Genomic DNA, 12,874 nt, shown 5'->3' on the forward strand with positions numbered 1-12,874 from the left:
TACCCAGAGGAGGAAGGATGCTGTGGAGTGTCTTGTTTCAGTAGCAACTTCAAATCTACCTGCTGCTGTGTGTTTGTTAGAGAAGGCCCGGCTGAAGAACTAGACCTTGCCCGTGGAGAGGAACGGGCGGAGGTTTGGGATGGGGCTCGGTTCCAGTGGGAAGTTCAGTAGGGCACATGGCTGTGATGTGGATGACCCAGTTTCAAATCTTTGCTCTCAATCAGGTGTGCAGCTCTCTCACTCTCTCTCTTTCTGGTGTCAACCAGATACTCCATCCAGGACCTGAACTACCTTCCTGAAACATTAACAAAACGAGGAGGGTTCTGCGGAACGTGTCTCTTTCAGAGAAGCAGCACTTTCTGATGGAGAGAGGTTTGGATGAGACATTCCAGTCAGCTCTAGTCAGGACTCCTGGGTTCTATCCCCTGCTCTGGGAGGGGAGTGGGGTCTAGTAGGTTAAAGCAGGGGAGGCTGGGAGCCAGACTCCTGGGTTCTAGTCCTGGACTTATGACTGATTTGTGTAAGACCTTATCCCCATTTGTAAACTAGTTGCATTGACTGTGAAACGTGTTTCGGATATGTAACCTCACCATGTGAGCTATAACTACCCTATGCAGAGGTGGGATGGACCCTGATGAACCCACGCTAATAAGGACAAACACTTTGATCTCACTGTTAATGGGTTCGGCTTGATCTGTGCGGGAGGCTGTTTGCGAATATGGGGGAGGCAGTTCCCCTAGTGTGGCACTAGGGGGCGCTGTGCTGCAGGGAGCAGGGTGGGGGCTCAGAAGGGACCGCTTTTCCCACACAGTCAGGGTTGACCCCAATGCTCCAGTGCGGTGTAGGAGTCCACTGCACTGAAGATGAAATGTAAAATCCAGACCCTGGCCCGTCTAAAGCTCTAACCCACTAGACCTCACCCCCTCTAGGAGCTGTGGATAGAACCCAGGAGTCCTGGCACCCAGCCCCCCACTCCCCTGCCCTGCCCTGATGAATCTATTCCTGGAGACTAGTCACCTCCCTGCAGGGACTGTTCTTGGTGTGGGTGGTTACTTCAAAATGGGTCTGCTCTGTCCCTCTAGCCGCCTCAGGCGATGCTCCCTGCACAGCTGGTCACCAGCACAGGAGGATAAAAACAGCCCCAAGCCCTGGAGTCAGGAGTCTGCGTCAGTCCCAGCTCAGAGCTCTGTGCTTCCCTGAGCCTGTGCCTACCCGACCCAGAGGAGCCCAGCATGGCCCACGCTCTGCTCCTCGCAGCGTCTGCCCTGTTCTGCCTCGTGCTGGGAGGTAAGTGCCGCTGGGCAGCTCGGGGAACTCCACTCTGGGGTGACACAGGCCTGAGCGGCTCCAGAGGCAGCGGACGCCTGTCTCCCCTGAGCACCTAAAATAGATCTCAATAGTCCTGACACCCAGCCTCCCCCACTAACCACTAGACCCCACTCCCCTCCCAGAGCCAACGATAGAACCCAGGAGTCCTGAAACCCAGCCTCCCCCTCTAAACACTTGTCGTGGAAAAAGTCACCCACGCATTGATTTTAGTTCACAGACTCAAGCCTGAGGCCAGTTTATTGCAAACCATACCAACGCGTTGGGGTAGCAGTCCGAAAACTACCACACCCAGCACAGCGCGAAAATAAGGGTTGGGGTCTGTCCCTTTTTCCCGGCAGCTTCCTCATTATTTACGAGAATTGGGTGCCTATTGGGTGGGGGATTTCTTGGTGGTTTCTGACATGGGTGGTACTTGGCACCAGTTGGAGTGTTGTTCTCGTCAGGGTACATATTGTTTTTTCCGGGGTCGTAGGGGTTTATTACGGGACGCCCAAAGATGATATATGATTAGCTGGTTGGCAGATAGCTGGAACTATAGGAGAAGTTGGCCTTTACTAGAAGCAATTTCTGCATGTAAGCCGTTATTATGTTTCGTCAACAAGTGGTTATCATGTTTTTCATAAACAAGCAGTTATCATGTTTTTCATCAACAAGCGCTTATCATGTTGCTAAGGCCTTTCGCATGGCTTCCGTCCCCTCCCTCCTCTGGTCATGGCCCATGACCGTATTTGGCAGGGAATTGCACAGCTTAGTTTTGTTCAGGCCTTGGCCTGTACTGTTCTATGTAAAGGCCGTCTATATAGTCAGCCTCTGTCAGAGGGCCTGAATTTGGGCCTTCGGTGTTACTTTGGCTGTCATAAAGAAGGCCACCTAGTTCTTTTTCCCCACAATTTCCCTCCTCTGATGCCATGTAGGCATCATCATTATAATTTGCTAAAGAGGCCATAGTGCAGTATTTAGGCTTAGTTTCTTGTAAAAGGGGATCAGTGGACACGAGACTGGCAGTACCGGCGGGGCGGACACTAAGGTGACTAACTTCTGGGTCTCTAGTAAAGTATAGTGTTGTGTTGGGGGTATCGATGGGAAAAAGAAGGGCTTGGGGTGGTGATTGAACCTGTAGCTGGGGTGAACGACACACCCTGCACAGGCAACAAAGGGTGGCGATTAATAAAACGCAACAGATTGCAAGAATTGGACCAGCTAGTATTTTTAAGAATGAGGATGTGAAGAGGCTGGGCGTGGCTTGGGCAATTTCTTTAGAGGCAAAACACAAAACGTCGTGGGAAGAACATAGGGTACCCCCCCCGGTAGGCAGTTTGGAATGCTTTGGCCTCTCTGTTGTATTCAACCTCTATTCGGTGTATTTGGTCTTGGAGGTGAGATATGGTGGAGAGGAGGGAGATCAGAAAAGTCAAATTTAGGAAGCGGTTCGGGATGAGGGAAGTCCAATCGAAAGTAAGGGGGATGGCTGGGTGGAGGGTTATGTAGATTTGGGGATTAACAGGCCATGTGATAAAGCAACTACCCTGGGTAGTGGTTAAGTTAAGGTGAAAGGGAAGAGGGGTGTGGGGATTTGATGGCAGGGCGCAACCATCCTTTTTGCTAAATAGGAGTTCTCCTCCTGGGGCCTTACCTACTGCTTCTCCTTCCCAACAAACTGTATCAAAGATATTCAGTAATTCCCTAGGGTATAACTTATGGAGACAAAACAACTGTGTGGGTTCCAAGGGCCATAAGGACCACAAGGTTCCGATTTCCACCCAGACGTGTTGAGCAGTGAAATCATGGGGAGTGGTGATAAAATGGCTAGGTTCGTGGGGTGGCTTGATTTTCCATACCTGCCGGCCGATAACCCAGTCCCATAGGCAGCCCGCCCAGGGTCCTGGCAAAAGTAAGTGCACTGGGGCTCATGTGCCATTGACAGGCCCCGAGGCCTGGAAACAGGGCCAGCTCTAGGTTTTTTGCCGCCCCAAGCAAAAAAAAAATTTGGCTGCCCCCCACCCCAGCCCTGGGCTCTTCCCCCCCCCCCACCAGTGCCCACCTGCACCCCCTGACGCCCCAGCCCTGGGCTCTTTCCCCCGCACCCGCTGCTGCCCCAGCCCTGAGCTCCCCGCCCCCCCAACATGACCTCCTCGTTCACCACAGCAATCCCCGTTTACACTTGCAGTGGGGATCAAACCGTTTCTCCTATTTTTATTTCACTTTAGTATAAATCTCGCCCCCACAACCCCATCTTTAGTGCTCCAAATGCACATGGAAGGCATAGGGACTAACCCACAAACCTTGTACCCAGAAAGGGATGGGGAGCTAGTAAAGAGGGTTCAGGCAGAGGAGCGGGTGTGGGGGTGCTTGGGGGCTCTACACTGGCAGAGAGGCAGGGTGTGATGTACTCGTGGAGGAGGGTGGAGGAGGAGAGGGGGTATCAGGAGGGTTGCAGGAGAAGAGGTACAGGGGAAGGGGGGAGGTGCGGGAGGAGAGGGCTGGGGGAGGGTACAAGGGGAGAGGTGCGGGTGAAGGGAGCGTACAAGGGGAAGGGGTGCAGCGAAGGAGCGATGGATGAGGTACAAGTGGAGGGGCTGCGAGTGGGATGGGGGGTGCAAGGGCTGAGAGGGGCAGGTGCTGACAGCTGCTTCCCCAGCCCCCTGCAGGCAGAGCCGAGAGGACAGACACTGACCCCCAGGTGCCCGAGCCGCGGGGATCCCCCGGCAGGGCAGTATCCCCCGCTGCCCCACTCGGAGCCGGGCTCTGCCTCTCCCCGCCCAGGGCAGGCAGTGCAGGGCTGAGGCGGGGGAGGTGCGCGGCGGGCTGGGTCCGGGGGCAGGAGGGGGCGGCGGCAGCTCGGGCTGCCCAGCCACTCGCCCTGTCAGCGCGCGAGCCGGGATCCGCCCCCTGCCCAGCCCGGCGGCGCCTGCACAGCCCCCTCGGGCGGGGAAACGCCGCGCCGCCCTGGGGAGACTCCGAGCAGCAGCAGGACCCCTTCCCCCTCCCCGGCTCCTCACCCCCAGGCTGGGCTGCAGGTCAGGCTGCCCGGCCGCTGGAGAGCCGGAGCATCATCCCCCGGAGCTGAGCCCCTCTCGCCGCCGCAGCCGGGCTCAGCTCCGGGGATGACGCTCCGGCTCTCCAGCGGCCGGGCAGCCTGACCTGCCGTCCAGCCTGTGCGACTCCGGCTGCCATGAGCGCCATCTAGCGACTGCAGCCAGAACTGCAGCGTCAGTTCCAGCGCAGCCTGAAAGCCTCAGTGACAGGGAACAGCTTGGTTCAGGGCCGGCTCCGGCTTTTTGTGCCCCAAGAAAAAATAAGGCGGGGGGGGGCGGGATGGGGGCTGGAGTGCCGCCCCTTGGAAAGTGCTGCCCCAAGCACATGCTTGGAGCGCTGGTGCCTAGAGCCGGCCCTGCCTGGGGTGAGCAACCCCCGCAGTGCCGCTGAAAGAGCCTGAACCACAGCCCCAGGTTTTCTCAGTCACGCACAGGCCACTTCTCTGCCACGTCTCGGGTCAGCAACCCACCAGATCTCTGCTCGGCTATGGAGACGTCTGGGGTAACCCAGTCAAACTGACAGAACCTCGGATGGGGAAAAGTGGTGTCACTTCGCAGTGTATAATGCTTGGAGTGGGGGGGGCTGGGAGTCAGGACTCCTGGGTTCTATCCATGGCTTGGGGAGGGGAATGGGGTCTAGTGGTTAGGGTGGGCTGCCTGCGGGGATGGTGGTTGGGGGGGTGTTTGTGCCCATCTCTCATTGCATCTCCCCTTGCTCGCCCCCTGCAGGCAGCAATCTGCGTTGCAGACAATGCGCCCTGAACGAGCCCTACATCGGTTGCCTCCCCGGAGTCTCTGAGTGCACCCCTAAGGCCGGGCATCCATGCATGACTGTCAACATCAGCTATAGTGAGTGGGGGGCAGGGGCTGTACCGGGTTCTCTCTGTCCCAAATGCCCCCACCAGTACTGAGCCGTACTCCTTTCTGGGCAAGCTGCTGCTTGGCTCTGGCCTGACCCCTTGTGGTCAGGCTCAGAACTGCAATGTGGGCTCAGCCGGTGATGGAGCAGCTGAGCGGCCTGGGGGTCGGGATGGCCTGGTTTCTGATCCCATCCGTGCTTTGGGGTGGCGTGGTTCTGAGCTCTGCCTCTCTGTTGCCCCCTGCAGGAGGTGAGGTGCAGTTCCTCCTCCAGGGCTGCATCATGAATCCCAGCCGCTGCGGGATGGTGAAGGAGTTGATGGTCCCCGAGTACCACATCAACATCACTTGCTGCTCCCACGCCTCCTTCTGCAATGAGTGGGTCCCGCTGCCCCCTGGCAAGGGAGGGCACTGAGTCTGGCCTGCCGCCTGCCACCCGCCTCCGTCCCTGCCTGTCCTCAGTCCTGGTCCCCATCCCTCCTCCCCCTCCCGCAGTTCTCCAGCCATCTTCTTCCCTCCTTTCTTCTCTCCACCATTCACCCATTCCTCTCTCCCCATCCTCCCTCCGCCTTCTTCCCACCCATCCTCCTTCTCTTCATTCATCCCTCTCTTCTCTTCTCTTCTCTTCTCCTCTTCCTTCATCTGTCCTTCCCCCTCCCTTCTTCCCTTCCTCCTCCTGATCTTCCCCCCATCCACTCTTCCTCCACTCACGCTCCTGGTGTGAAACCTGCCCATGTTCACTGATTCACTGTGATTAATAAACTTGTTATGGGGATGTACAGTTCTATCCATCTGTAGAGCCTGGGGACAATATAGTCAGATAAAGTGGTCATGATCTTTGTCACCTTCGCCATGTGACTGCAAGGATACGAATGCGGCAGCAAGCGGGAGAACACGTGAGAACTGGTGAATGGTGAAAAAGGCCCACCCTAACCTGGGAATGAGTGGGCCCGTGTTGGATAGTGAAACCCAACTAATGGTGTATTAGGGGGCTTGTTTTGTAGTTTTATTAATAATAGGAATGTTTTAAAGGAGGGGCTCAATAATGTACAGTGAAAAAAATGAATCTAGAAATAATAAATACTGAAAAACATTCCTGACTCTATAGCTAACATGAGAGGGTCTAAATTAGCTGTTATCTCTCAAGAAAGAGGTCTTAGAGTTATTGTAGAGAGGTTTCTGCAACCATCTGCTCAGTGTGCAGTAGTAGTTTAAAAAAGCCAACACAATATTTGGAATCGTTAGGAAAGGGACAGATAATAAGACAAAAAAATATAATGCAACTCTATAAATCCGTGGTACACTCACAGCTTGAATACTGTGTGCAGTTCTGGTCACCCCCTCTCCAAAAAGATATGAGAACTGGAAAAGGTACAGAGAAAGTCAACAAAAATGATGAGGAGTGTGGAACGGCTTCCATAAGAAGAGAGATTTCAAAAGACTGGGACTGTTCAGCTTAGCCAGAGACAAGGGAGGAGGGATATGAGGGCCGTCTATAAAATCTTAAATGGTGTGGGGAAAGTGAATAAGGAATGATTTACTCCTTTACATAACACAAGAACCAGGAATCATCCAATGAAATGAATAGGCAGCAGGTTTAAAACAAACAAAAGGCAGTATTTCTTCACACAACGCACAGTCAACCTGTGGAACTCATTGCCAGAGGATGTTGTGAAGGCCAGAAGTATAATTGGGTTTAAAAATAATTAGATAAGTTCATGGAGGATCGGTCCATCAATGGCTATTAGCCAAGATGGTCAGGGACGCAACCCCATGATCTGGGTGCCCCTAAACCACTGACTGCCAGATGGTGGGACTGGACAACAGGAGATGGATCACTCACTAATTGCCCTGGTCTGCCTGTGCTTCGGAAACATCTGGCGCCAGCCATTGTCAGAAGACGGGATACTGGGCTAGCTGGACCATTGGGCTGACCCCTTAAGTTATGCTTGGATTTGTTTTGCCTAAAACCTGTTGTGAGCCTCACTTGTGAAAAAGAAAATTAGTTCAGTGTTGTGAGCTAATGCTGGTAATGCCCTGGTAAAGCAGCAATGAGTTAGCACTGTTGTAGTCTAACGAATTTATTGCACCGACAAAGCAGGGCTTTGAGCCAGCTAACTTCGGCTATTAACTTGATGCACTGGCAAGCAGAGATTTCAAAATGCAGTCGCAACCCTCCTTTGTCTCCACTGTTGACCAGGGGACAGCTTCCCCTCCACAGTGACATCTAGTGGCCAATTTATATACTGCACATAAAGGTATCACTGTAGGGATGCTACCGTAGGAAGAGGGATGAGTGTGCCGGATCTTGTCTCCATCTAGTGGCCGGCCAGCATTACTACAACAAAAATGCTACCGACGCCCAGCTGGGAGAGTTAGGCCAAGATCCTCAAAGCTATTTAGGTAACGAATTCCCATTCGACACCTAAATACCCATGAGAATCTGGACCTAACTCCCATAGCTGAGATGGCGGAGGGGGTCTGGGCTTTTCCTGCTGAAGATCCTGTGTTTCTCCATGGTGCTCAGTCCTCCAGACGTTCTGTCTCCCCTGCTGGTTCAGCAGTTCCTTTGGGCTGGGCTAAGAGAGAGGTATGGAGGTTACTGTCCCATCACTAAAAAGCCGGGCCTACAGTCAAGTGGCAGTCCAGGCATGTGAATGCCAGAGGCCCATGGATGGGAGGGCTCCCCCCAGATTTTGCCTGGAGGCCAGAATATCCCCCGTCTCTATGGAAAGCGGAAACTGGCTGATGGGAGCATATTATGTAGTCCTTTTCCCTCTGGGGGGCACCGGCTCCAATCCATCCCCAGGCTGGGGGGACTGGCTAGCTCAGGTACTGGGTGACACAGCCCCTCACTGCTCCGGATTGTGCCCCAAATTGTGACACTCACCCTTGAGCCGCTGATAGTTTGGGACCAATGGTGTCAAGACGCCACAGAGCCGGGCGGGCGACGTCCCCTCCACCTGGGGCGGCTCCGTTCCGATACGGAAAAAATTCTTCTCTGTGGCATTGTAACGAGGCCACTGCTCCCCGCTGCCTCCTGCCCCTGTGGGGTTCCTGGGGGGAAATGCAACTATGGTCAACATAGGGGGGGGGGAAGGGAATGAATTCCAGCCACAAGGGGGCAGACAGGAGGATGCCCTGATCAGGTGACCTTCACTACAGCAAGTGGCAGCAGAGAGGGACAGGGACATAGCCAGCCACCCACAGTCTCCAGCCAGGTCTCACTAAGGCTTCCCACGGGCTAGGAAGGATCAAGAGCCAAACAACCCAGTTTTGCCCTCTTCCAAAATGGCCACCCTGCCATGTTGTTCTTCACGGGCTGAAGTCACAGGCTGCCATCTGGTGGTGAAGTGGGGAAGTGCTGGCTGCTGTCATGCCAGCTGCCAGGTTGATCTGATATACAGTTCTCTGGCTCCGATGGGGAAGTGGGAAGGGCTCAGGATCAGCTGGCAGGTGTAATTTGCATAGATATCCCAAACGTCATGTAGTACCCCCCAGCTGCATAATTGGGGCTTTCCCCAGCTTCCACGCTCACAATCTGTCTCACATTGGCTGTGTGACCGCAGGGACATGAATGAGGTGGAAAGGCTTAGAGCCGGGGGATATTAGTGATTGGGAAACATGGCTCACCGTAACCTGGGAGTCAATGGGCCCAGGTTGGCTAGTCGGGACCAAGTTATTGTCAGATTTCAGAGGGGAAACTTTGTTGTTTTATTTAGTATGGCAGCTATTGGGGTTGGGGGAAAAGAAATAAACAGGAGTGTTATGGTCTAGTAATTAGTGATAGGACTGGATTCCACCTGTCCTGGGGACACCAAATTTGAATGCAAGTTTGTGGAGCAAAGCTGAAAGTGCAGGTAGATCCAGGCCGATTGGCACTCAGGGTTGCGACTTCTTAGGAGTTCCCTTACCCACTTCTGGCAAACTCTGCCCAGTAGCGCATCACTCTGCGGCTCAGTGCCACCTCGGCCTCCGTGTGCGTGTGGTTGGCTCCCCCCACGGATGCCAGGGTCCCAAACAGGTAGGGCACCTCAGAGCCATGTGGCACCCCCATCCATTTGGGGGAAGACAAGCCACTGGGGCGGTGGGTGAAGGTGTAGGCATACACGGGACTGCCGGCCTCCGCCATCTGCCCAGCCGTCTTGGCTATGGGGCACACCACATGATAGTCACTGATGATGTGAGCCATGGTGCGGTGGTACCACGCCGAGCCCTGCCCCTTCTGGTTGTACCGCTCCGCTGCCGCCTGGACGCCCTCCCATGGCAGCCCCGGCATTGTCACCCTCAGCACCTCCAGCAGCTCCTCCCAGCTCACGTGGCTGGCGTTCACCCTGGTGAAGTTAAGGGCAGTGATGATTAGGTAGGAGCCTTCGTTGGCTGTGACACCGGCCAGGAGGGGTATAGGCTGGCTGTGCCCGGCCTCCAGGAGTCTCAGTGGCTCATCGGGGAGGAAATCCCCGTCTACGGTCGGCACGGACCCAGGCATGGACATAATGCGTTTCCCAAAGTCTCCCAGCTCCTTCCCCTGCAGGCAGCCCACCAGGGCGGTGTCATTGAAATCGGTGCAGCCCAGGTCACGGCCCAGTGCTCGGCCTATCTCCTTGGCCATTTCTGGGCTAAACCAGGCCAAGGGAGAGGTGGTGGCACCGCTCTGCAGCGCGGCGCGGGTGAAGAGGGGCCGGCTCCCCGGGGACAGGAGGTGGAAGCCGACCGAGGCAGCCCCAGCACTCTGGCCGAAGAGCATCAAACGAGCTGGGTCCCCGCCGAAGACGGCCACGTTGTCCCGCAGCCAGCGCAGCGCCAGGCGCTGGTCCCACAGGCCGGCATTCCCCGGGGCGGCCGGAGGCAGGGACAGGAAGCCCAGCGCCCCCAGCCGGTAGTTCATGGAGGCCACGATCACATTCTCGGTGGCGGCTAAGAAGCGCCCATCTTGGAGCTCCAAGGAGGCTGCACCTACGAAGAACCCCCCACCGTGGATCCAGACAAGGACGGGGGCCGGCGCGGGGGGCCGGGGATGGGGCACCCAGACGTTGAGGAAGAGGCAGTCCTCGGACTGCGGCGTTTTGGGTGTCCACATATAGGCATCAGGGTAACCAGTAAGCAGCGGCTGATGGCAGGCGTTGCCAAAGCTGGTGGTCTCCAGGACGTGGCTCCAGGGCTGGTGGGGAAGTGGTTTCTGGAAGCGTAAGGCCCCCATGGGGGGCTCGGCGTAGGGGATGCCCAGGAAGGCCGTCACTGTGCTGGAGCCGGCCAGGAGGCGCTTGCCCCGGATGGGGCCGCTGGTGGTGAGCACCACGGTGCCGTCGTCATCGGAGCCAGAGCTGAAGCCCGGCAGGGAGAGGAGGAGCAGGCAGGGGAGCGCAGGGAGGAGTCCCAGCATCATGACAGCTGGAAGGGAAACCCCCCTAGAGGGAGTTACAAGGAACTGGGACCTTTCCCCTCTAGGGGGCGCTGGTTCCAATCCAACCCCAGGTCACGGGGGAATGGCTGTTTCGGGGAGTGGGGAATGGGATGTGGGGCCCTTCCCCTGCTGGGGGAGTTGCTCTGCTGCAGCCCAACCTATTTAAACCCCCATGCGAGCAGGAAGCCTGGCTCCTTTTTGGTAAACACAGTCTCCGGACAGTCACCCCCACCCCGCCCCTGGCTCCAGCTCTCCGCTGAGCTCTCAGATCTGTATCACTTTGCCCTTTGGCCCATTTCCCTCTGCAACAAGAGGCCCCTTAATGCCAGGGGGAAATGCTGAAAGGCTGGGACAAAAATCCACATGCCACCCTCCCCAGGGGCAGCTCCAGGCACCAGTGCAGCAAGCGCGTGCCTGGGGTGGCAAGCCGTGGGGGGGCCGGGCAGCCTGCAGGTCGCTGTGAGGGCAGCAGGCAGGTGGCTTTCGGCGGTGCGCCTGCGGGAGGTCCGCTGGTCCCACAGCTTCAGCGGCAATTTGGCAGTGGGTACGCCGAAGGCGCGGGACCGGCGGACCTCCCGCAGGCATGCCGCCGAGTCCGCGTTACCAGCAGACCTCCCGCAGGCGCACCGCCGAAAGCCGCCTGCCTGCCGTGCTTGGGGCGGCAAAAAGCATAGAGCCGCCCCTGCCCCTCCCGGAGCTGGAGAGAGAACCCAGGCGTCCCAGCTCCCAGCCCTCCCACTAATCCACTAGACCCCACTCCCTTCCCAGAGCTGGAGAGAGAACCCAGGAGTCTTGATTCCTGATTGATAGGACTCCTGGGTTCTAGCCCCAGCTCTGGGAGGGGAGTGGGGTCTAATGGGTTAGAACAGAGCGGGCTGCGAGTCAGGACTCCTGGGTTCTCTCCCCAGCTCGGGGAAGGGAGTGGGGTCTGGGCATCAGGACTCCTGGGTTCCATCCCCAGCTCTCAGCATGGGGTCTGTGGAAGGGGTATTAGCTGGGACGCTACCAGTCGAGTTCCCAGTTCCAGCTCCCCTGACACCAGTCACCCCTTGACCACGCTCTGCCCATCGCGGAGCCCGAGGGACACCCCCCCCCCCCAGCTACACAGACTCACCTGCTGCAGGCACGGCTCTGTGGCTCCTACTGCAGATCCCAGCTCAGCACGATGGAGGAGATCTGCTGATGCTGGAGCCAAGCGGCTCTCGTCTCTGGTGCTGACAGCACCAGCCAGGGCACAGTTTATTTACCCTGGCAGCAGCAAGCTCGCTGGGCTGTGCACACATAGGGCCCAGGTTCAAGGTGGCTGGAGGGATCCCAGGGCAGGGTCCATGGGCTCAGAGACCCAATTCGGCACCTCTGGGGTACGGTAGCAGGGTCACAGGCTCACTGTGAAATGCAGCCGCTTCTGGGGTGGGGCAGCTGGGGCCCAGCCGCACAGCACAGCTGCCTTGGGCTCGCTCGCTGCTGCTAAGATGCGGCTGGCTCTAGGGTGGAACAGCAGGGTAACAGGAGGCGAAGGGGAAATCCCACAGCCAGTTCCACCCACAGCTGGATTTTGGTGGCGCCAGAGGGGAAGCCCCCTTTGGGGGGAAGGGACGGGACATTTTACACTTGAGGGGTCAGGGTTCCAGCTGTGTCTTGGGCTTGAAATGGAAAAAGACAAGAGGTAGGCGAAGATGTTCATTAGCCCTGCCCACAAGCCAAGCCCCGCCCACCAACCTAGCTCCGCCCTCTTGCGATGCCAGCAGGGCGCCCCACCCGCCATCCAGGAGTCTGTTCATCTCTGTTCAAAATAGGATCCCGCGGCTCTGCTGCGCTCCCCACAACACATTTCAGAGACATGCTGGGGCAAGCAGAGAGCTGAGCCCATCACTCTGATGGGGGGGAAGCTGCCCCAAGTGTGCCCGAAGCAGCAACACTGCCTGAGTCTGCAGCGAGCCTGAGCCCATTGTTCTGAAGGGGTAGCAGGACTGAGGGGGTCTCAATAGAGCCGTGGAGGGGATGGGGCGCCCAGGGCTGAAATAGCAGGTGACCTAAGGGTCAGGCTTGTGGGTCATTGGCATAGCTTGTTGGTGGGCAGGGAGCAAGCCCAGGGTGGGAGAGTGGGGGGGCGGGGCTGCAGTCAGAGCTGTACCCCATCTGAATAATCCCCCTGTGTCCCCACATCCCTCCCCTCTGCATGGGTAGCATTCACAAAACATCTCTCATGCCAGCAGGCCCAATGTTCTTTAATACATTCAGGGTTCAT

The 12,874-nt window shown here is 56.9% G+C and overlaps 1 protein-coding gene across 2 annotated transcripts; it reads right to left on the reverse strand.

Annotated features, from left to right (window-relative positions):
* Positions 1 to 6,253: 6,253 nt before the first annotated feature.
* Positions 6,254 to 11,817, reverse strand: LOC128847838 (acetylcholinesterase-like). 2 transcript variants are annotated; one of them, XM_054047563.1, is made up of 4 exons: positions 11,741 to 11,817; positions 9,137 to 10,613; positions 8,113 to 8,279; positions 6,254 to 7,801 (listed from the first exon to the last, which is right to left on the reverse strand). In XM_054047563.1, exons 2-4 carry the CDS (start codon positions 10,606 to 10,608, stop codon positions 7,746 to 7,748), a joined length of 1,695 nt encoding a protein of 564 aa, XP_053903538.1. In that variant the 5' UTR covers positions 10,609 to 10,613; positions 11,741 to 11,817; the 3' UTR covers positions 6,254 to 7,745. The 2 variants fall into 2 exon arrangements, with proteins under 2 accessions (XP_053903538.1, XP_053903539.1); XM_054047564.1 differs by having other exon boundaries at positions 9,137 to 10,630; positions 11,741 to 11,809.
* Positions 11,818 to 12,874: the final 1,057 nt, after the last annotated feature.

Source organism: Malaclemys terrapin, chromosome 13 (assembly GCF_027887155.1).
Source record: "Malaclemys terrapin pileata isolate rMalTer1 chromosome 13, rMalTer1.hap1, whole genome shotgun sequence".
Lineage (NCBI taxonomy): Eukaryota > Metazoa > Chordata > Testudines > Emydidae > Malaclemys > Malaclemys terrapin.